Below are 24,767 nucleotides of genomic sequence, written 5' to 3' on the forward strand. Positions count from 1 at the left end.
GCCATTCTTTTTCATTCTGATACTCTTCAGTACAGACTTTGAATTTGCAGAAAGGGCATAGTGCTATATGAAATTAGCCGTTACTGCAAATTCTACCAAAGTAGTTTCTCTGTTGCATTGTAGAAAATTCATACAGACTGAGCATTCTTATCCAGAAATTTGAAATCCAAAATACTCCAAAATTGTCCACATGGGTGGCTGAAATAATGACATCTTTACCTTCTGACTGGGATGGTCACTCTCATTTGTTTCCAAGCACATGACTGATCTTTCAACAACAAAAAAGAAATATGCTTTTATATCGGTAGACCACTTGAATGAGTAATGTTCACTCAAGTCTCTTCAGTCTGTATAAACACTGTTTGAGTAGTGCACCCAGAGCTTGAGAAGCTTGCCCTCCCAAATGCTTACCCAGAGACACTTGGTTCATAGGGCACTATAATTTGAGCAGTGATATAGGATTTGGCTGTTTCCTTTGCATGGAAGAGTCAGGGTTTTAGACACTTAAAAAATAGCTTAGTTTTTGTTTTTAAGATGTTCAAAGATTAATTCTAAGAGGTGATTTTGAAGGAGAGTTACATGCCTGTGGAATTTCATGGGGTATTCATATTGAAACAAAAGGCTGTAGCAGCATTAGTGTATGTGGGTAGGTTCCTCTGCTTTTATAACAGGTAGTTTTAAAGACTGTCAGAGGTTCCCACTGTTAGCTACCATCACCTGTGTGGCAAGAGTTAGTAGTGATGGGGTTTCTTACAGTTTCCTTCATCCGAGCCTTCCCTGTGAGGGTATGGAGAAGTGTGATATCTAATACCCAGACCCAGACACTTTTCTGTCTATAGTTAACTACTCTGTTGACAATATGGCCCTTTCCTTGTGTTACATTCTGAGTTGAGAGAATGGATCGCATCTGATATATTGCCATTAATTCAAAGTAATTCCCTGCCACATAGTTATTATAAACATTCTCATAGATGAATCGAGAAATATTACCCGTATTTACTCAAATCTAATGCTCACCTCAATTTTCAAAACCCCAAAACAAAAAAAGTATTTGCTGCTGTATGTAATGTGCAGTGGCAAAAAGTGTAGTCTTTGTAATTTGGCCCAAAAAATGTGCATTACTATTGATGCCTGCTTAGAATTTCTTCATTATAAACCATTGTGTTAGAACACCAAAGCTTCCAGCGATGGAAAAGAAAACCTTGGTGTACGTCTGTGCTGTAGAATCAATTTACTTTAAATGCCTTGTTTCAATGCTATGAGTCATGGGGGCTGTAGTTTTAAAAGGTCTCGAGCCTTCTCTGCCAAAGAATGCTGGTGCCTCACCAAACTACAAATCTCAGGATTGCATAGCATTGAGCCCTGGCCATTTAATTAGAGATGATGTCCCTCAAAGAGGAGCTCCGGGTGCAGCTTCTGAAGCACCTTTCCCTTTTGTTTTGACTCAGCAGTAAGATTATTGTTTAATGCAAATCTAATGCACACCCCAATTTTGGCAAGATCATTTAGCCAAAAAAGATAAGCATAAGATTCTAGTAAAATACGGTATTTTCCTATGGAAAAAAGCAATGTAATTTGAGATTGGAGATAATATTACACCCAAGCAGGATCTGTGCCAGAGGTGCCATTTTGTACCTTGTTGGCACCCCAGCTGGTCATGCAGCTGTTTCCAAATGAAACTGGACGTGATAGAATATCACTTCCTGTTTCAGTTGGGAGTTTGAGCAAAACTGCTACGGTATATTTTGCAGGGTGGATTTTAGCCATTGAAGGGAATTGTCTGAGAATCTGGGGTGGGGAAAGGAGGATATTGGGAGATATTCTGGGTATTCAGTGGTTTATACCCAGTTCGTTGTGATTCCATGCAATTGTGCTGTTTTGTGCTCCTCCCTTAAACCCATTTTTTACCCAGTGGACTCCTTTCTCCCCAAACAGGAAATGGGCAGAAGTAACTTCCAAAAGGATGGTGCCAAACTTGTCCCATCCCTTGTTTAGAGGCAGGGGTTGAATATTTAACAAATAGGACATAGAAGCTTTCATGTATTTGTCTTGCAGGGCTTTTGACCTTCTTTTGCTAATAGAAAGATCTGTTGTCTTTGTACTTTGATTGTAGCAACACTTTATTGAGAACCTTTCTGCTTTTTCCTTTCATATTACCATCAAATCAATAACTTCTGTAACATTTTTATGTATATAAAGGGCAATTACAGTCAGTTTTAAGGGGCTGTAATGTTATACTTGCATTAATTTAGAAGTAGTATCATCAGAATCCTCTAGGGATCATGGAGTACAGAGGAGTGTCTCTTAAAATACAAAGGACAGATCTTAAGAACTTGTTTTAAAGTGTTACTCCAGAAGACATTGAGCAAATCGATTTTTGGGATTTAATTAGAACAACCTACCCATGGGTCACATTAATTTCACAGTCTTTTTCATTTCAGTGCTTGCCCTCATTCCAGTATGTTCTTCTATCCTGGAATAATATGGTCGTCGCTGAACACTATAAATAGGAATAGTATACAATTTTGTGGAATTGGAAAAATGAGAGTGAACCTGATTTTTGTAGGCTAGGTCACAAGCATTGCATTAGTAACACTACTTTATTTATTTTTACAGCTGAGAGAGCTTTAGATACCATGAATTTTGATGTCATTAAAGGGAAGCCAGTGCGTATCATGTGGTCTCAGCGTGATCCGTCTCTACGTAAAAGTGGTGTTGGTAACATCTTTATCAAAAATTTGGACAAATCAATTGACAATAAAGCTTTGTATGACACATTTTCTGCTTTCGGAAACATCCTCTCTTGTAAGGTAAGTTGAGAGAAATGGAAACAGAATACTAATTTAGTATCAAGAGTTAATATAATTGCAATCAGATAGTTTCACAAACATTTTAATATATTTTATTAGGTTGTGTGTGATGAAAATGGATCCAAAGGCTATGGATTTGTACACTTTGAAACGCAAGAAGCTGCAGAAAGAGCTATTGAAAAAATGAATGGAATGCTTCTTAATGATCGCAAAGTGTGAGTATGCAAGTGTTTTTCATGGAGTTCTTAAAATTCAGAACTTAATGGAATGGTGGTTTGTGCTTCCATAAAATTATTTCCACTTTGTACAAGGCAGGACACATGATTATTGATTATATTTTCTTACCCCCTCAAGTCCTTTGTGACTCTGAAAGGTATGCCTGAATATTAGAGTATTATTCAATACAATAGAGGAGGAAGTCTAAAGGCGACACTACATAAGGGAGGGAAATTGGGTTCCTCATTTTATATGAATGAAGTTTCTTGTTGCTAGTGAAAACCATGAATAGATATAATCTGATGTTCTAAAAGCTTGTTTTAACAAATTCGATATATAAGAATATTATATACTGATATTTCAATATTAATTTAGATCAGGGTGTTCCACCTGGTATGCTTCACAGCTTTTGGACTGCTGTCCTCATAATCCGCAAACAGCATGGTCAGTGACTAAGGGAGTCAACACTTGGATGGTCTGTCCAAGGTGTGTGTGAAGGTAAATTACTCACATTGCACAGGAACTATGAGAGAGGCAGTTATGTCATAGTTGGAAGTCCCTATATCATGCTGTGTGAGGGAGCACCATGAAGGGATCTGGATGCCCTGTTCTGAACAGTCTTGTCTACCAGGATAGGCACACAACCAAACACAGCTTTATTCTCTGTTTTCCTAGCTGGGGGTGTGTAATATGGCAGGTGCTTGCATCCAGGGAATCAACGTGTGCCATGGGTTAGCAGCCTTAAATATTTTAACTGTATAGACCTTTAATTTTGTCAAGAAATCTAAGTAATTTTTCACCTTTTTTAAACCAGATTTGTTGGAAGGTTTAAATCTCGTAAAGAGCGTGAAGCAGAGCTTGGAGCTCGTGCGAAGGAATTCACTAATGTTTATATCAAGAATTTTGGAGAAGATATGGACGATGAGCGACTTAAGGAACTCTTTGGCAAGTTTGGTAATGTCCTTTCCTTTCCATGTATATAAAAACTAATTAAGAGCTGATGTGCTCCCATCTTTGACTCCCCTATAACAAGGTTGCCTTAAGCTGAGTCCATTAACTTTTTAAGGGGATCATTAACATTTTAACTGAAGATATTAGGAACTGAGCCTGACATATGTTGTGGTAATGTGTCATGTATTGTATTACTAAATTGTGATTCTACCTTGTAGAGTAAAGGTGTCTTGCCACTGACCATAACCCTGTATGATAACATTAACTTGACTGTCCATCAAGATTACCTGGAGCTCCATTTTAATGAGAATTTGAATGAAACCAAGTTGGTTTTAAATCCTCATTCCTTAACTGTATTACAGGTGTTACCAGTTTAATACAGAGGCTTAATCCACACCAGCAATACAAATCTGTTCAACTGTGCATTAGAGCCCCCGGTGGCGCAATGAGTTTTAAACCCTTGCGCCGGCAGAACTGCTGACCGAAAGGTCGACGGTTCAAATCCGGGGTGAGCTCCTGTCTGTCAGCTCCAGCTCATGTGGGGTCATGGGGAAAGCCCCCCACAGGAAGGTAAAATATCTGGATGTCCCCTGGGCAACGTCCTTGCAGACGGCCAATTCTCTCACACCAGAAGTGACTTGACCGTTTCTCAAGTTGCTTCTGACATGAAAAAAACCTGTGCATTATCATGCCCCGGTTTCATTCCCAACAGCATCATGTTAATACAAACTTAATGCATATTGACAGCTAGGTCATCTCCCCTCCAGAAGTTACTTCAAGATTAAATGGAGTGTCCCACCATTTTTATGTGATTGCTACATTGGATTATTCTCTGTCACATTATATTTTGAAATACTGGGGAAGTGGGAAGGGATACAGGTGTGAGATAATTAGATGTCCCTAAACACTCTCCATCCGTACTTTTAAGACAAAAAGAGTGATAGATAATTGCGACCCTATGGCTATTGGGTTCTGCTCAGGCACTGGACTTGAAATTACAAACTGGCAATGCTGCAACAATATGGGGACACAGATTGAGGGAGGGCAAAGCAAGTGAAGCAGACTTCCTCACATGATCAAACAGCCAACAGAAAAATGAAAGAAGGGAAACACTGCATGTGTGTGGTATGGGTAGGAAAGGTATACAGAGTGCCCCCAGTTCAAGCTGCAAACGCTCAGTTGGAGCCTGAAGGTTCATGGTTTGAATTGAAAGAACTATGGACGACCTTCCAGTGGATTAGCCACACTCACACACTACCGTAGTAGTGATGTTGGGCCCTTCACGTGCCAAGTCCACACCTTCCTTTCCATATTGTTTTTAAAGTGATGTCTGGAAAGAGGAATGGGAGAGAGGATGAATGACTGCCTCGGGTGACACTGATTGAAAGCAGGGAGGCACTTATTTTTTAAAAAATCAGTGACATTCAAAAAATAACTAGACAGTTATTTTAAATCACACTAAATCCTAAAATAAGCATGTTTGCTTTAAAGATTGGCAAAAATGCCATGTTCCAGCAACACTGAAAACAAAGGACTTTTTTTGCTACTGTGGACCTGGCATTAATCTCAGATAAAGCCAGCAAAAGGAATATGTGCTCCAAAAAGAAATATTGTGGGCATATGATCCCTCAGTCTGTTCTCAGTTGTTTACCTGTGATCCAAAAGTTTGAAAATTACAGCATTAAATGAAATGAAGCAGGGGAATGAGTGACATTCTGGCCTGCGACAGTGAAATAACCATGTGATTTAATCTAGAGCGGAATGATAATATTAGATGTATATATTTTATTCCAGTAAAATGCTTAAAATAATTCATCCGTGTCTTAAATGTTGTACATTACAGCCTATTAGATATGTGATTATATTGCTTTGTTTGGATTAATGTTGTTATATACACGAGAAGTCAGGGCATTCTTTCAAAATAAGTTTGATAAGGCAAAGAGTAGAGTCTAATGCTGACATTGTATTGCCCAATTATTAGTCTTACCTGCATTTGGAAAAAAGGTCTTTAAAATGGGGCCTTATCTCAGTTTTATGAGATGATATCTGAGTGAAAAGCTTTTCCAACATGTTTACTAAATTATAGCTTTCCAGACCACACTCTTGAAAACTGGAGAATAAATGTAATGGCTCTTATGCACCTTTTAGGACCTGCCTTGAGCGTGAAAGTTATGACTGATGAGAGTGGAAAATCCAAAGGCTTTGGTTTTGTCAGTTTTGAAAGACATGAAGATGCTCAGAAAGTAAGTATGTATAGTTTTGTGGATATTGTGAGTTATCTCATTAAGACTGAGGTTTTTGGTCTTTTTGTCAGGTATGCCTTTATATCTGTCAAATAGTCTTTATGCTATTTTAGTTTGTTAATGCACATCTAATGTACATCTGAGAGTGAGCCAAGGAATATAATCATGTTTTCCCACTTTCGCAAATCTCCTTTAAATTTGAATGCTTATGTCTTATTGTATAGTCTCCTCTCTGGAAGGACAGAAGTACGTTTCAGTCTGCTATATATTTAGTTCACTGTCAGTGTTTATTTCAGTTCTTTGCTTCTCCTATTTTAATTTTTGTTGTAGGGCTTAATTCTGTATAGAATCAACTATGCAAAGATGATAAAATATCTTTTTTTTATTAATGAAGGCAGTTGATGAGATGAATGGAAAAGAACTCAATGGAAAACAAATATATGTTGGTAGAGCTCAGAAAAAAGTAGAAAGGCAAACAGAGCTGAAGCGCAAATTTGAACAAATGAAACAGGACAGGATCACCAGATACCAGGTAGATCTTCATTCGAACAAATAAGAATTCATTGTTTTATATATGTTGTACACATTCATATACTTGACATATTTTTTATATTTTTCCAGGGTGTAAACCTTTATGTGAAAAATCTAGATGATGGAATTGATGATGAACGCCTACGTAAAGAATTTTCACCATTTGGCACAATTACTAGTGCAAAGGTAACATCCGTTTATTCCATTCATGTTTTTATGATTATTTGGAGAAAGAATAATTCATTCCAAAATGCAGTTCTTAGCTGCTTTTCATTATAGTTAACTTGAATCAAGTACAAACATGAAAATTTGTGGCTGTACACAACATTGTACTAAAACCTAAGCATAATTGACATATTAATAAATGAATAGTAGATATTTGGATGTAAAATTACATTCCTTCTTTACTGTCAGACATCACTACACACACAAAAAAAAACCCTTTTTAGTCAGTCTGGCTCCCTGGGGGTGGGAATACTTAATCTAAAAATACAAATCACTCCATGTATCAGTTGGGTAGTTCATCAACAGATGATGCCAGCTTTGTGCAGATTGAAGCTGACAAAGGAATACTGAGTTTTTATATTTAAAATAAATATACAAGATCTCATACCAGGATCAGTTCTGGTTAGTATTTGAATGGGGGCTGTCAGTGAATACAGTGTATGCTGTATTTCAGAGGAAAAAATAGCAAATCACTTCAAAGGATTCTTTGCCTAAGAAAACTCCATGAAATTCAATGGGCAGCCAATTGTTGATGAGTTGAAGGTACTACACACATACACACATTTGTATACTAGAGTTTGGCAAATTGTTTGAGTAGTCAAAAGACACTTTGAAATTGTGTTGATAGTGGCCTACATCAATCACTCCTGATCTAAGTTAACATTCATTAGATAAAAGAAGTCATTTTACAATTTAAAAACTAGTCAAATATCAGGAAGCACAGTAAAAATAAATTGATAGTTCTTTCAGTGGAGATACAGGAGCATTGGAGCTCCTTTCCAGATCTGGCCTTGGGATTCTTGTCTATGAAAGAATATGGAGTTAGAAGTGAGTAGTGAGAGCCAAGTTTCCTGGTTACATCAACTGTTTAAGATGGAGGGAACGTAAGTGGATTGCAGAGATCCAAAATGAGGTCTCCAAACTCTGGAAGTAATAGCACCAAATGGAACTCGCTATACTTTTAAGTGTTAAATTGTTTATATTGGTACAGAGTGCACATGTGTACACTGATAAGATCTCGGCTGGCAGTGACTAAAGCTGATGATCTTGGGCTTTTCCTAGACAGCTTCATGAAAATGTTGGTCTATTAAGTATCTGTCAGCTCAGATGTAACTAGAAAAGGACCAATAATAAAGCTGCCAGTCCCCAACTTTCCCTGTAATGTGACTACATAAAGGAGAATTCTGTTCAGTTCTGGCTGCTGTATCTAAGAAAAAAGGTTGATCTTTAGAAAAGGAGCTTTAGAAAAGGGAAACCCAAATCATCAAGGGACTGTCCCAGGATGAAAGGTTAAAAAATTGGGGGCTATTTAAGTTAGAGGAGAAAAATGAGTAAGAGTAATAAAGATAGTTCTGTTAAAATTAGGTGTGGTGTAGAAAGCAAAGAGGGCACTTATCTCTGTTTTGTAATTCTGAAATCTGGGCTAATCTATTGAAGCTGAATGAGCTTCTGGTGGCAAATTTAAGACAGGTTAAATGAAGTGTTTTTTTTAACACGATGCATAAACTGGAGAATTAATGGTTGAAGAATGTGATATTGGCTTCCAATTTTAATGGCTTCAGAAGAGTATTAGATAAATTAACAGAGGTTACTTTCATCCAGTGTTAGTTAAGATGGCTGTTACTTTTTTCAGTATCGGACAATATGCTTCTTTACAGCAGTTGCTTGGGAGGGATTCAGTTGCACTCAGGTCCTTCGGGAGAATGCTGTAAGTAACTGTTAAACAGAATATTGCACCAAATAGGCCTGTGATTGGATTCCTGTGTTCTTAGGATACTGTTTCATTTTCTATATTACATTTGTAAGGTTGCATTTTTATTTTGGCAGGTCATGATGGAAGGCGGACGCAGCAAAGGTTTTGGGTTTGTTTGCTTTTCTTCACCAGAAGAAGCAACAAAAGCAGTTACAGAAATGAATGGTAGAATTGTGGCTACCAAACCCCTATATGTAGCCTTAGCCCAGCGTAAAGAAGAACGCCAGGCTCACCTCACCAACCAGTACATGCAGAGGATGGCAAGTGTAAGAGCAGTGCCCAATCCAGTCATCAATCCTTACCAGCCTGCACCACCTTCAGGTTACTTCATGGCCGCCATTCCACAGGTATGGTTTGAGTTGTGTTCCCTGTTACACTTAATGCCTGTCGTGTTTTGTCTTTCAAGAACAGCCTTAAAACAATGTGGTAAGTTAATGAAAACTTTTTTACTTCAGCAAAACATAAAGAACAGCACATTCAGTGGCATAATGCAAAAGAAAGCAAGGAAGTCTTAGGGCAAACACAGTTCTTAAGTCTGATAAATTCCCAAATCAAGTAGCAGTCTTACTTCAGACAAAGAAACAGCAATAAATCCTTAGGGGCAGTTTCCCAGATGCAGACTCAAAGCAGGCACAAGGGGAGTGAAGGCCTAGGCATTAGAGCCAGTTTGTTACCAGCAAAAGCTGACAGCATCTGCTTCTGATTTATATGCCTGAATTCCCCCACAGCTGCTAGGGCGGTTCCCAATTACTTAGCTGCATTTTTGGCAGCTATTCTGGCTGCCATCTCTGCTCTCTTTTCTTTCGCCTTTCCTGAAATGTGGGTACTTGCAGAATCTGCTCCTCAGATTCCAACTGCCCCTCTTGACTCATGAACACTTTCCTGCTCCCCTTCCTTTTCTGAAGAAGAGGAATCCCTAACAATGCCTAGCAGAAGTATATGGCTAATAAAGTTATACTTAATGGGTAGAAATAGATTGCTAACAAAGTATTACGTATTACAGTAATCGGGCTGTGTAGAAAGCCCAGAATAGTTTCACATAATGTAATTATGCACATGTGGATTAAATGTTAAATTTGCAGACATTTATCTGCCACAGTAAAATATTGGAGATAGATGAAATTAATTAATATTCTGTTGTTTTTTGACAGACACAGAACCGTGCTGCATATTATCCTACTAGCCAACTGGCTCAGCTTAGACCAAGTCCTCGTTGGACTGCTCAGGGTGCCAGACCACATCGTAAGTCACTTGCTTTTATTTAAGGGGTATCTTGGGCTTAACTAATTAAGACGTAATTTTGTTAGTTGCAAAATTCTTACTTGAATCAAATGTTCTTGAACGTAGCCTTCCAGAACATGCCAGGTGCCATCCGCCCTGCAGCTCCTAGACCCCCATTCAGTACCATGAGGCCAGCTTCATCACAGGTTCCACGTGTCATGTCCACACAACGTGTTGGTGAGTTTGGGAGTTCTGCTACTTCATTTAGTCTGGATAGTACTAATCAGTGTGTGCAGTTTAGTTTTTCCTGCATGTTTGGACAAAATATATTTTTAAAAGATTATCTCAGGCCTTTAAAATGTAGCTTTGACATAGTTCTACAATTAACCAGAAATAATTTCCTCCCCAGCAAACACATCAACTCAAACCATGGGTCCACGTCCAGCTGCTGCTGCTGCGGCAGCTACTCCAGCTGTGCGCACTGGTCCACAATATAAGTACGCTGCAGGTGTTCGCAATCCTCAGCAGCATCTTAACACCCAACCCCAAGTTGCTATGCAGCAGGTGAGTGTGGCAATTAGTACATGGTCTTTTAAAATAGTAATAGTGTATGGACTTTATTTTGTAAGCTAAAAAAGTACAGAAATGTTTTTTGAATCAGTGGGAGAATTAAATTGATGCTGATGTTTTTGTGTAACTTTGAGAGATTGAAGGAGGTAGAGAAGTCTGTAGAGATCTAGATGAGGTTTTAGCAGGTGATCTTTAGGTTCTTTAGGCGTAACGTGTAGAGATTTTAAAAATGAAAATGACAAAGTATTTTTGGTTTTTATTTTTGATCATTAAAATGGAGAAAGCATAGGGCCACTGTCTCTTTTGGCAAAGAATGTTTGCATTAAGTGTAGTTTTAAAAATGGATTCAAATGAGGGATACTGAAGAGTACATACTTTGTTTAGTATGGAACTGGGGGTTGGTGGAGGGGGAATTATGACACAATTGTGCTACCAAATTATGTGGCTGTAGTATTGGTTATCTTCAGAGTTTTGTGATAACAGCCTGAGCCAATACAGTTAGATCCATCCAGGACTATTGATATCAACAACATTAACTTTGCATAGAGATCCAGCTAAAAGGCCAGATTTAAAGGAAACTTCAGTATCAGTTTGCTTTTTTAAGATCACAAATAATGTAAATGTAGAACTCAAAGTCAGTCGTTTTACCAATAACCTGACAAACTGCTACTAATTTGCATTTATGCATTCATTGTTTGCCAGAGTTGTTTTTCTAAGTACCAGCAATAAAGCTAAAACTGCCTACCATGTACATTCTGACAAAAAAATCCTGAATTTAATACTCTTTTTTCATATTCTAGCCTGCTGTCCATGTTCAGGGTCAAGAACCTTTGACTGCTTCCATGTTGGCTTCTGCTCCTCCACAAGAACAAAAGCAGATGCTGGGTAAGTTAGTGTTTTATGAGTGGTAGTGGTCACATGGCGAGCGGATTGGGTGTGGGCAGCCCATAGTTTGACTTCATTGGCTCAGACTAATAGGGTTATACTGAAATGGGTATTCAATAACACATTGCTATAATAGGCCTTTAATCCTGCTTGAATTTGCACCATGCTGTTCTCAAGGAACATGTTTTAAATATGAATATGTGGCTACTACATGTCAGATCCATTCAGAATTGTTGACAAAAGTAATCCAGCGGTGAATAAAAACCTTGCAAACTTGTTGGCTCTTTTCTAGGAGAACGTCTGTTCCCCCTGATTCAAGCCATGCACCCCACTCTGGCGGGCAAAATCACTGGTATGCTGTTAGAGATTGATAACTCTGAACTCCTCCATATGCTTGAGTCTCCTGAATCTCTTCGTTCGAAGGTTGGTGTTTTTTTCTTTCTTTCAGTGCAGTATTAGCTGTTGAATTGGCTTATCGGTACAAAAATGTAAATGATTTTTTTTACGCTCTTTATTAGGTTGACGAAGCTGTAGCCGTACTGCAAGCCCATCAAGCTAAAGAAGCTGCCCAGAAAGCAGTTAACAACCCAGCGGGTGTTCCAAGCGTCTAACATCCGTATGTATTCTTGAAAATAAAGTTTAAATATGGCAAGGCACTGCGAAATGCTATGTTCGGGAATAGCGTAGTCTTGGCAAGCTAGAGATTGTAGGGAGCACCTACCTTACTGTGCTGGCGCATTTCTAATGTTCACTGACATTTCCTGCTACAAGCATAACATCTGCATAGCAACCCCACCTGTTTTATGAATTCTCATCCTCAACTGTGAGGCAAAGTTGCAGCCAAAAGTATATTATGTGTCTACATTTTCTGGATTATTGCTACTTTACTTATCAGGATCCCCACTTAATGGAAATTAAGCTTTCCGTTTAAAAAATGGAGTATAACATCATTGCTTAGCAAGTAACAAAGCATGTTTATTATAGTTCTTGGAATTTTTCTAGGCCAAGATCAATATTGACCTGGTTGTTTTTAACCAAATCCAGAGTGAACTATGGTAGCTCTATGAACTATATATATATATATATATATATATATATATATACACACACACACACACACACACACACACACACACACACACACATACATACACACAGAGTAAAGTCTCGCTTATCCAACACTCTAGGTTATCCAACGCATTTTTGTTGTCAATGTTTTCAATACATCGTGATATTTTGGTGCTAAATTCGTAAATACAGTAATTATTACATAGCATTACTATGTATCGAACTACTTTTTCTGTCAAATTTGTTGCATAACATGTTTTGGTGCTTAATTTGTAAAATCATAACCTAATTTGATGATTAATAGGCCTTTCCTTAATCTCTCCTTATTATCCAATATATTCGCTTATCCAACATTCTGCCAGCCTATTTACGTTGGATAAGTGAGACTCTACTGTATATTCAAAAGCTACATTCTGAATTTCTGTCTCTGATGCTTCTCCCACCTATTGCCCTAGAGAGGCTTTTGACTGTTTATAGAATGTTAATACCTTTGGTTGAAGAACTGACCTGTTGCACACCAACAAGAGTCAAAGGAGTAGCTTTCAGTGTTTCTTCAGATCTTTGTCCAGAGAGCTTGGATTTTTAAGTTCAAGCTACAATGCATGCTTTGATAAGTATGTCTAATAGAGAACACCATCCAACAAAATCTATAGTCTCCTTTTGGAGAGAAAAAGTGGGGTATAAATAAACATAATGATAATAATAGTATGTTCTCTGCATCCTAACAATTTACAGGAGAGGCACAAAATGTTAAATGTGTGCGCTGTCAGGGTATACTGCTTTGTAATTTCAGTGAAGATTATATGACAATTTGTACTTCAAAAGTAGTAATATTGCCATATTAATACATGAATTCTCTTGCTTGCAGAAGATCCGGGACTACTTACTATAATTTCGCTTCACCGAAGAAAAAAATCTAAACATGGAAAAACTACTAAATATTGAGAAAAACATTGAAAAATATAAAATACATTTAAAAAAAAGGAAAGGAAACTTTGAAGCTTATGTACACAACAAATGCCAGGACTAGCAAAACAGTCCTAGATTACCTATTGATTTAAAATACAAAAAAATAGCAAAAGTTGAAAAAAAACAAATTAATGTTTTATAAAACCCGAGGGAAATAATTTTCAACACAGTACAGAAATTTAAAGCATTCCTTTCTTTAATTTTGTAATTTACTGTGGAAAAGCTCAGAATATCGCTACTGTTGTAGTTAACAGTAAGGATTGATAGCTGAGCAAAGAACCATAATTTGGATTATAAAATTCTTGCTTTAATAAAAATCCTTAAACACTGACCATTTTGTATTCTTTCTTTCTAGTGAGACTGTCAGAATGAAGTATGAATTTAGAAAGCAATATATTATGAATTCTGTTTCAAATAAGATTAATCCACATTGAGCCACCTGTTAATGGATTGCCTGTGAGCACTAACATTAATTGAAATAGCCAGATTCATTTCTTTATAGCTTAAAATGTTTGCCAGCATTTTCTAGAGCTGAACATCACTTATGGCTTGAGGTGTAAAATGTAAAAAATTTCATACTTGTATAAACTTTACTCTAGAGGCGTAAACACATTTGAGTTTAGTTGTATAAATAAGGTTTGAATTACTCCCAGTTTCAGGCCATACTGTTTGCAAAAGCCTGTTTTATATGACTGTTTAGCTTGTAAATTAGAATATATTTTTCATGGTAACAGCAGAACCAATAAAAGGGCACAGAGCAGATTTCCAAATCCAGATATATTGGCAGTCCTCAGTAACAGTCTGTTCAAATGTGGTTGCAAGGCGACATGGCTTCAGCTGTCACATAATTTACTAGGCTAGAGGAGATGGGAACAATGATTTCTGGGATGTCAGAACTGGAGGCTGTAGAAGCAGCTGTTTGGTATCCATTTGTGTCGCATCAAACCAGGCTGGTTGTTTTGTTGCGTGGTGACGGCTTAGACCTGTATGTTAATCTTTCGTTTTTAACTATAAGCTCAGCCAAGTAGCATGTGAAGCACAGCCATCTGATTCCTCTGAGTACATGGAGAAAGAGTTTGTATACTGTGCAATCTTCAAAATGTTTGAGGGTTGTGTATTCCAAAAGCGCCACAGCCAGAAACTGTCTGCCATGTTGGAATCTATTTAAAATATTGGTGATTTCAGTGTGCAATAAGTGGCTTTACTTCAGTTGTATAACTTACACCTGAAGAATAAACTAGTTCAAGCCAGTCCTTTTAGGGGCAGGTATGCATCTTTTTAAAACTTAAAAGACCGATGGAGTGTCACTTTCCATTTCCATAAAGCAAAATAACAAGTTGTTTGAAATTACTAGTTACTACTTCAAAATAAAGAATTAAAAGTATAAATTAACCATCAAAAATCAACAGACTAGACCAGGCATGGGCAAACTTCAGCCCTGCAGGCCACCAGCTATTAGGAATTGTGAGAGTTGAAATCCAAAACACCTGGAGGGGGGAAGTTTGCCCATGCCTGCACTAGACTGTTTATCAAAATCTTCCCTTCATGAGGAGAGGCTTATAGATATTAGAATGAAAGCAAAACGAACTAGTCCCATTCCAGTATTTTCAGTTGGCTACACATGACAAACAGGTGCTATCTGTGGTGACTTAAGTTATGCCCTGAGTGGCACAGACAAATTACCAAACATTTAATGGACTATGCAACTACATCCTGAAAGTTATTTTTTCATTTGCCTCGGATGAAGTGGGGAAGCAGGTTGTAAGTATGTTGAGGAAAATTAACTAAATTCCCTACTGATCCTTTCTTCAAGTTGTAAGTTCAAGGCAGTGTTTTATGATAGTATACACAGTTGAGATTCTTATACTTACACCTGTACCCGAATGAAGATATTGCAGCGTACTTATTTGCAAACTGATAACTAATTGCATGGTGCACCAAAAAAAATTAAACCCTGCCAATGCCATACAATGCACAATACAATGTACTCAGAATGCAGGAAGTAGGAAATGCATCTTATCCTTGTGGTTAGAATTTTCTGCACAATAGTATCCTGTCTCCTTTCATTCTCATACAGTGGCCACTGAATGTGGCTCTGCCCTCAACACAGTTGCTCATTGTAACTGAATGTGACAACTGCAAAGAATTTCCCATCAATTGGGCCAGAATCAAGATGGTATTCTGACTTCCCTATTCCACTGTGGAGCTGTTATATCTCAGTGCATAATAGTGAAGCTCTGAGTTCTTGACTGTTTTAGTGTAGCAAGTGACCAAAAACCATATTATCTGCCTGTACTGAAATCCTGTACATTCCCAGATGACTTACAAAGAAAAGATGGGCAGGATTCCCCCCTCCCCCCCCCCCAGCCTATAAACTCGTTTAAATATTGCACATGTGATCTCCATGGACCACAGTAGCTATATGAGTTCCTGTAAGCTATTCATATGTCTTAAGAAGGTCACTGCTGTCTGAACATTGCACTTGGCATTTGTTCTGCCTTTAGAGTAATCTCAATTCTTCAAGCAGCTCTGAGAAAGCAGTGGCATAGCTAGTGGGGAACCCTTTATCAACCAAATGAGGCATTTGAAAAACAAGGCTAAGTGTTTCCACAGAAACATACTACAAGAGAGCTGTTCAGTAAATTGTGATCCATAGTTGATGCATAGCCTTTTGTGCCTGTTTTTCTGTGCCACTGGGTGGTGCTGTCAGACCACAGATGATTTATGTAAGGTGTAGAAGGAACAAGGGGAGAAACACCTTGCTGATAGGTTCTAGGTTGTGAAAATTTGAGAGTTCATATCTGTTTCTGTTCTCAAGTATATTCACGTAAACATCTTTGCGATTAGAGGTTTTGAGGATAAATTCAGAGAAATTTATCAAAGCCTATGATTGAGGATGTGGAAACCTTGGCCTTTTAAACGCTAAATTGTAACTTTCTTTATCCATGCCCAATATTGCCTAAGGTCAATGATGGTAAACGTAAAAACACCACCTAATGCAGAGGCCCATGGGTTTCCCACCCTGCCTTGGAACAAATGTCAATTCTTCTGCAACCACATTACCATATCTAATGTTAATCAGAAGAAAATACTTTTTACTTCATAATTACCCTTTAGTTTCCATAATATTAATCCCTTATCAGTTACACAAATCTGAGCAGAAATGATAGCAATCCTACACAAAGATGCAAGAGGGAGAGAAAAGTCTAAAGCCTGAGAGTGCAAGTCTAATTTCCAAGACGAGTTTTGACAAAAAGTTCAAATGGGAAAGATCTCATGGAATTGGCTAGGAGCAACATGTGGCTTGCAAAACAGCTGAGTTTAAAAATGGTAGTTGCTCTCACTTCTACAGTAGGCAGCCTGGTCTCCCACTGCTCTTGACTTAGTGACTGTGTGGATCTCGGCTGGCAGCAGGAGCTATTGTACTGGAGTCACAGCCATTTGCCATGCGGCTGTTTGCGCTCCAGCTGATCCTGGTGAGCAAGGAGAACAAGCCATGTGGCAACACATGAGTCTTCTTTTTGGATACTCTCCCCTGCAGGACAGCAGGTGAGTGAAGGGGAGGTTTCTAGACTCTAAGTGTGGAGAATACAGGCTTTGCTATTATTCCACTCAAAGTCCTGAAATGTTATCACCTTCATGGATACCGAGATAAGTCTTTGCACCTTTTCTATTTTGCTTCAGATATTTCCGTGAGTATGTGCATGGTGTAAGAAAGAAGATACATTCACTCATTTTCCCTTTCTGTCTTTCTGTACCTGATTTAGCTAGGAACATAAATGTATGAAAAGGCTTTCTGAGTGCAGCGCTTGCTGGCTTAGAAACCAAGGTCCTGAATTATGTGTGTGTTTTGATGCATATCCTGAGCTGAGAAAAATTACTGTTGATGTAAACGTTCTATTGGGGAGCAAATACAAATTTTGAACCAAAACTTGGAAATGGGAACTTTTAAGGTTCCAGCTCCTAAAATTCCAAACGCAGCCACTTTAATTGGCAATACCTACAGTGAATGTTTTTTGCTAGTTCTGCATTGCTTTTAACATAATGTACATTTGACAGCATCATTGGGGAGGTGGGCATTGCGCTTCCCATGTTCATGTATCCTTTGCCAGACTGAGAAAGTGGCATGGCACAATTCCTCAAGGACATAGTTTATGAATGCAAAATCCCTTTTTCATACATTCCCCATGTAGTGAGAAAACTAATGTTCCTGTGCTGCTATTTACCTTTTGCCTTCTCCTATAAGCATTCTTCCACACCATAAACTGGATTTGAGTATTTCACTGCTATTGGGAACAGAACTTACAAGGAGATTTTAAAGTGTGGAGCTTTGGGGGGGGGAGTAGCATTGCTGGTTATGGAACCTTGGGAGTTGTACCTCCTAAAAGTAGCATGTACATTGAATATATACAGTAACTTTTCCAAGCTCTTCCTGCATAGCTGAGGGCAGGCATGGCCCCTCTGCCTTTAGAAATAATGTTTCTCTGACTCTTCTACTATCTATTGTGACTGGACAAGTACCCCGTTCTACAGTTTTTCTTGACGCACAGCCTCCTGTCTCAAAAGTTGGCATGTATTCCCTTTCAAATTTCCTCCCATCTATGGAGCAGTTCCTTTTAACACAGTCTGCTGCAGGCTCCCTTTCTTGCTGCTTGTTGTATGCTGAATAGTCAGCGTTTTTGTTTTCTAGCTTTCAATCTGCTTACTCAGCCATTTCCTTCTGCCTCATGTCTTACCAGTGTGCATTTCACTTCAAGGGGCTTTTGTGAGATTTGTTGCACAAGTGCAGCAAACAAACCCTTACCAAACAAGCAATTAGTTATCGCCCAATGACAAATCGAAATAATGCAATTAAGGCTGACTTTCTCCACTTTTCATCCTTGGGCCCAATAAAAAATATTGGGGCTAAACCATGTCTGAAAGTTTGACATTGATAAGGTCTTTCTAATCTGTTGGGTTTGGATTGTCATTTGCAAAGTCTGTATGCAGGGTTCTGTTTCTTTACTTTTCCCGTCACTGACAATCACATGGTTCAACACGTTCCAAGGGTGCCTTGAAAATGTGCTAGTGTTTGTCTCATTTTACGCTCTCCTTTGCATTCCTTTGTGTACTAAGGTGATAAGGATAAGATTGCCAGTTGAACCTGAAATGATTTGAACAATGAAAATGAAAGAACTTCCTTCCAAAAACCTGCCTCTGAGTAGGATATCACAGCTTTCAGAAAGTGCTGCAGTCTTAACTCCAGTATTGGCAGGTCTAACTGCAGCAAAAAACAAAAGCGCCTCAAAAGAAAATTATGCATAAAATCAGGATAGAATTATAGTGTTGGAAGAGACTCCAAGGGCCATCCAGTCCAATACCGTTCTAGCATGCAGGAAAACAATCAAAGTACCCCCAAAAGATGGCCATCTGCTTAAAAAACCTCCAAATAAGGAGACTCCTCCACACTCTGAGGCAGACTATTCCACTGCTGAACAGCTTTTATCACCAGGAAATTCTTCCTAGTGTTTAGGTGGAATCTCTTGTCCCGCAATTTGAATTCATTGTCCTTGAGTAGCCGAAAGCAAGTGTTACCCCTGCTCACTTTGACATCTTTTCAAATATTGACACATAGCTACCAGGTCCCCTCTTAGCCGCCTTTTCTCCAAGCTAAACATTCCCAGCTTCCTAAGCTGCTCCTCTTAGGGATTAGCTTCCATACTTTTAAAATTTTTGTTGCATGTTTCATGTTTGTGTTCATTGGTTTGCTTTGTATAATTTCTTCTACTTGTGTCCTCTTATATGAATGGGCACCCTTCTCCCTCTAGTACCTCCTGTGCTTCTCTGATCTGTTTCAGAATCTCCTGAATCTTCAGAACATATTTTGGGGGCTCTGAGAAATATTTTGTCCACTTTGTCCTTGAAATGGGCAAACACGCAGTTCTGTATGAGGTCCTGACACGTAAAAATCTTTCTGAGCCTCAGGGTTGTTGTATGTCTTTCGGGCTGTGTGGCCATGTTCCAGAAGTATTCTCTCCTGACGTTTTGCCCACATCTATGGCAGGCATTCTCAGAGGCTGTGAGGCATGGAGCCTCTGAGGATTCCTGTCATAGATGTGGGCGAAACGTCAGGAGAGAATACTTCTGGAACATGGGCACACAGCCCGAAAGACATACAACAACCCTGTGATCCCAGCCATGAAAACCTTCGACAACCCTTTCTGAGCCTTTTTCTTTCCATGGAGATCTCATCAGGCATTTTAAACGGAAGTGGCAGTCTTTGACATAAAGAGTCGAAGTGCTGTATTTTATGTTCTTGTGATAGTGTGTAACTGTAGGTACTATTATGTACAGTTGTCCCTTTGCATGTACGGATTTGACTTTTGCAGATTTGATTACAATGTTTTATTTAGGAAACTCCAGTGTTGCAGAGCAAATCTATGGCCAGCTACCACTAGAAATTTATCACAGAGTCATGGTGAAAGACTCGGAGATTTCTAGAGAAGTATTCAGCCATAGCAGAGCACTTGATGAACCAACTTGGACACAGCATATTATTTGAGAACACAGAAATGCCAGACCACTCTAACAACTACCATGTCAGACTACACAGAGAAGCCATTGAAATCCACAAGCATGTGGACAATTTCAACAGAAAGGAGGAAACTAGGAAAATCAACAAAATCTGGCTGCCGATATTTAAAAAAAACTAAAATCAGGACAGTAAATAAAGACCTGCACCCAGAAGACAGAGTATTATCTCTAGTAGACAAACAGCTATTCATTTGTTCGCACTTTTTCACATTTGAAAGGGTTCTGTTCCCCTCGTTCCCAAAAATATGTAGTCCTGACTGTTTGCATCACCCTATATACAATGGATTGACTGAAGAAAAACACACCCTTTCAACTCTTATTCTGGCACTTTACAAAACCACTGTATTCAGAAAGAAATACAGAATTGTTAAGGCGGGGCATTTGAAAGTAAATACTCTTAAAAATGACAAATCATGAAAGCATGTCCAAACAACGCCTGGCTAATGGGATGGTTATAGACTCAAACACACCATCTTGCATGAAACAGAGAATAAAATGACAAGTTTGGACTGGAGAGTTAAATCTTAAGAGTAGTGAAAATTTAAAAGGAAAAGCAAAACAACTCATGTTAAAAGTAACACCTTCCAACAAAGGATTCCCCCAGGCTTTGAAGCTGCAAGGTTTTTCAATGCTAATCAAGGTGATTAATTGCAACATTCACACTTGCCTCCAACAGACAAGAGTTCTTTCTCCCACCCAGGACCTTCCACAGATATATAAACCTCACTTGCCTAGTTTCCAACAGACCTCACAACCTCTGAGGATGCCTGCCATCAGGCCCATAGCCAGGAATTTGATTGTGTGTGTGTTTGTGTGTGTGTGTGGGGGGGGGGGCTGAGCCTGAGTGAGAGAGGATCTACCCTAGCAAACCTTTTGCATCGTTATCCCAATACCCCCATGCATATGGGATATATTGAGCACGGTGATCAGATCATGATATGAATAAACATAACAATTTAAATAATACCAGTAAGGCCTTCTTGTGGACCATCTAAGAATTGGGGGGGGGGGGCTGAATCCCCTCAACCCCCCCCCCCCCGGCTACATGCATGCCTGCCATAGATGTGGGCAAAACGTCAGGAGAGAATGCTTCTGGAACATGGCCATACAGCCCGGAAAACACACAGCAACCCTAAAAACTCACAGCCTATTAAAACAGGAAATGGAATGTGGCCAAGCAAAGGGAAGGGGTTTTGACCTTTTCATCCTAAGTAATGGCCTAAATTGAACTTATTAAATACTAATGATACTGCAGTTATCAAAAATTATTAATATGTTGCCTTGGTCAATGGTGAGCTTTACTGGCCTTTAAGCCACAGCCTCACACAAAAATAGAGGAATGCTTCCTGGACAAGAAAGTAAAAGGTAAGATTTTTTTAAAGGTAGTAAAAGCCTTTACTAAATTTAATATTTGAGATTGTATAAATCTTGCTCCTTTTACTAAACTTTCTTTCAAAGAGGAAAATAAATACAGTAGAGTCTCGCTTATCCAAGCCTCGCTTATCCAAGTTTCTGGATTATCCAAGCCATTTTTGTAGTCAATGCTTTCAATATATCGTGATATTTTGGTGCTAAATTCGTAAATGCAGTAATTACAACATAACATTACTGCGTATTGAACTGCTTTTTCTGTCAAATTTGTTGTAAAATATGATGTTTTGGTGCTTAATTTGTAAAATTATAACCTAATTTGATGTTTAATAGGCTTTTCCTTAATCCCTCCTTATTATCCAAGATATTCGCTTATCCAAGCTTCTGCCGGCCCGTTTAGCTTGAATAAGTGAGACTCTACTGTATTTGCTCATCTTTCTTAAGTATCAGGTGCACTGAACATGGGGCTATTACGTAAGGCAAGACTACAGAGTAATGTTTCAGTTGCAAAAGAGTGCTCATATTTAAGTGGGAAGGTATATAAAACATCATTTGTGGCATACGTTTTTCCTTCCCCATGTTCACCTTGGAGCAATTTGAAAATCTGCTCCAGGCGATTTCCCCTCAATCCTATCGTTTGTTCTCCGCAAATGCTATTTCAGTAGGAACTTTACTTGTTAGGAATTGTGTGAGTTGAAGTCCAAAACACCTGGAGGGCCCAAGTTTGCCCATGCCTGTATTATGTTGTGGGGTTGCCATCTTATAAATGGCTGAGGCTAGGGGCTATTTATGTGTTGGGAGAGGCTTCTATCAGTAATCATTTGAAATTCCACAACCTACTCTTCCAAAGGGTAAGAGTTTAATTCTTCAGCAGTTTATGGTTACAGAGATATAGCCATTTCAAATCGGTTCCATCTTTTTGAAACACCCTGTATTTTTCCAGGGGAAATCCACGTCGGAATGGGAAACTCTTTTTGAGGGAAGGAGTGAAGCGCCTCAAGACTCCCAAGTGAGTCATTATGAATTTATTTATTTATTACATCATTTCTACTCCGCCCTTCTCACCCATCGGGGGACTCAGGGCAGCTTACAATATACATCGGAAACACAGTTAAAAATCATCCAAGATTAAAAATTACAATAAAAATTAAAATATAAATTAAAAACCAGCATAATTATACATCTAAATATACATTTCAGGCGCATTTTTCATGTCCAGGTGGGGGTCTGAATTTTGCCTCCTTTCAGGTACATTTTTACAAGCCAGTGAAAACACAAGATACATTGCATCAAACGAGTAATAACAAACCCATGAAAGCAATTACTAATGTAACAACCATGAAAGGAGTCAAACTAAATCAAATATTGTAACATTTATTGAAACATCAAAAGGAATATATCAAGAAAGGGGAAAATGTATATGTTTCTGTAAGTGAATGCAAAATAGTTAACAAAACATCCTAAAACTGTTTCTGACATTTTTCCCCCAACGTGCCATGGATTTGCACCATATTTGTGACCATTGGTTACAATTCATTTATTTTGTGGCCGGGCTTAGCACAGCGGGCTAAACCACTGGGCTGCAGAAAAACCCTGCCAATCAAAAGGTCAGCAGTTCGAGCCTGGGTCGGGGTGAGCACCCATCAGCCCCAGCTCACCTGCCCACCTAGAAGTGCGATCCATAAAAAATGATTCAAGTCATTACAAAATTGTGGGGTGCTGGAGATTCGTTTCTAAATGTATATGAAACTGACTTTGGGAGCCTTCCAAGATCTACAAAACTAAAATGAAAAGTTATGGGGTAAGTTTTTGTCAGGCTCACTTCAAAGGACCAGTCTGAACGCAGATCAAAGATAGCTGCTCTCAAATTCAATCTTTATTGAAGAATACATGACTTTGGAAAAGTCGAGAATGACCTAATGTTTACATACATCTAATTTTATCACTTCTGATGCAACGTAATATCACACGCAAATATCATCATCAAACCCCACCTTCGGGATCACATTTCTACCATGATTTCTATTCCCACACACTACAGCAATTATAATTGTTTATACTTTCAACTCTGAGTTCCCAGGCTCATTTTATCTTCTCCCGCCAGGTGCTTGCAGGGTTGTTTTATGTTATGAAGTCAGATTCAGGGCTTGGAAATTCAGCCCTGGGATCTGGCTCCATGACATGGCGCCCTCGTTTTCTTCGCCCTCCTCTTCGGTTCTTCTTTCATCATAGTTCTGAAACAAATCAAACAATAACTCTATGTGTCCATTTTGTCCAAAGTCCCCATATACTTTTTCAGTAAGCTGCGATGGAATACTGGGTGTATTTTCCCTAAACTTTTTGGCAATGCCAACTGGAAAGTCACTTCATTGATAACACCCTGTATTCTGAATGGTCCAATATATTTGGGGCCCAGTTTTCTTGAAGGTAGCCCCAATTTGATGTTTTGGGTACTTAACCACACTAGATCTCCTTTATTTAATTTATCGCCTTCCACCCTCTTTCTGTCTGCGAACGCTTTATACTTTTTGTGTGCTTCCTTTAAGGATGCAGTCACTTGACTCCAACATTCTAGCATTTGCGTTTTCCACTTCCCTGCCTCTGTTTCCTCATTTTCTGTCCACCTTGGCAACTGGGGTAAAGGCTGTATTTCATACCCGTAAACTACTTCAAAGGGTGTTTTATTTGTTGCTGAATGTATAGTTGAATTAAAGGCTAGTTCCGCAAAAGCCAACCACCTAGACCAGTCATTTTGTCTCATGTTAGAGTACATTCGAAGGAACTGCCCAAGCGTTTGCTGAGTACGTTCTACCGCCCCGTTTGTCATGGGGTGAAAAGCAGAACTTAGACTCCTTTCTGCTCCTAGCATTTCCAAGAATTTTTCCCAAAATTTTGCTGTGAACTGTACTCCTCTGTCACTGACTACTCTACTGGGACATCCATGTAGTTTGTAAATATGATTTATGTACAATTCAGCTAGTTTCTCAGCCGATGGTAGTTTCGTCAGCGCTATAAAGTGGGCCTGTTTAGAAAACAGGTCTAATACTGTCCAAATATAACGATGTCCTTTGCTAACCGGCAGTTCTCCCACAAAGTCCATAGCTACACATTCCCAAGGTCTGGTAGGTTCCGCTACTGTTTGTAACAATCCCATAGGCTTCCCTCCTCCCGATTTATTTCTGGCACAATCATCACATTGAACAACATGATTCTTTATGTCCTTCCTCATTCCTGGCCACCAACAATGTTTTACTATTGCCTTTGTTGTTTTTGTAATTCCTGTATGACCAGCGCTCTGGTTGTTGTGAAAACGATGCAGAATCTTAATCCTTAATATTGCTGGGATATACAGTTTCTTGTTTACAAACCAAAATCCCCCCT

The 24,767-nt window shown here is 38.8% G+C and overlaps 1 protein-coding gene across 4 annotated transcripts in view; it reads left to right on the forward strand.

Annotated features, from left to right (window-relative positions):
* pabpc1 (poly(A) binding protein cytoplasmic 1) overlaps nt 1–24,767 on the forward strand; it is a 170,859-nt gene that overhangs the window by 5,906 nt on the left and 140,186 nt on the right. The window contains exons 2-15 of one of the 4 annotated variants that reach the window (XM_003226599.4): nt 2,617–2,810; nt 2,910–3,025; nt 3,841–3,980; nt 6,126–6,220; nt 6,615–6,752; nt 6,842–6,937; nt 8,804–9,076; nt 9,881–9,971; nt 10,077–10,187; nt 10,360–10,514; nt 11,321–11,405; nt 11,698–11,828; nt 11,924–12,021; nt 13,342–13,773. In XM_003226599.4, coding sequence (XP_003226647.1) covers nt 2,617–2,810; nt 2,910–3,025; nt 3,841–3,980; nt 6,126–6,220; nt 6,615–6,752; nt 6,842–6,937; nt 8,804–9,076; nt 9,881–9,971; nt 10,077–10,187; nt 10,360–10,514; nt 11,321–11,405; nt 11,698–11,828; nt 11,924–12,016 — 1,718 coding nt within the window. In that variant the 3' untranslated portion in view covers nt 12,017–12,021; nt 13,342–13,773. Of the gene's footprint in view, nt 1–2,616; nt 2,811–2,909; nt 3,026–3,840; nt 3,981–6,125; nt 6,221–6,614; nt 6,753–6,841; nt 6,938–8,803; nt 9,077–9,880; nt 9,972–10,076; nt 10,188–10,359; nt 10,515–11,320; nt 11,406–11,697; nt 11,829–11,923; nt 12,022–13,341; nt 13,774–24,767 lie in introns of those variants that run through there. The other 3 variants (XM_016996959.2, XM_008119472.3, XM_062980134.1) reach the window with 3 other exon arrangements.

The sequence above is a fragment of the Anolis carolinensis genome, chromosome 4 (assembly GCF_035594765.1).
Source record: "Anolis carolinensis isolate JA03-04 chromosome 4, rAnoCar3.1.pri, whole genome shotgun sequence".
Taxonomy (NCBI): domain Eukaryota; kingdom Metazoa; phylum Chordata; class Lepidosauria; order Squamata; family Dactyloidae; genus Anolis; species Anolis carolinensis.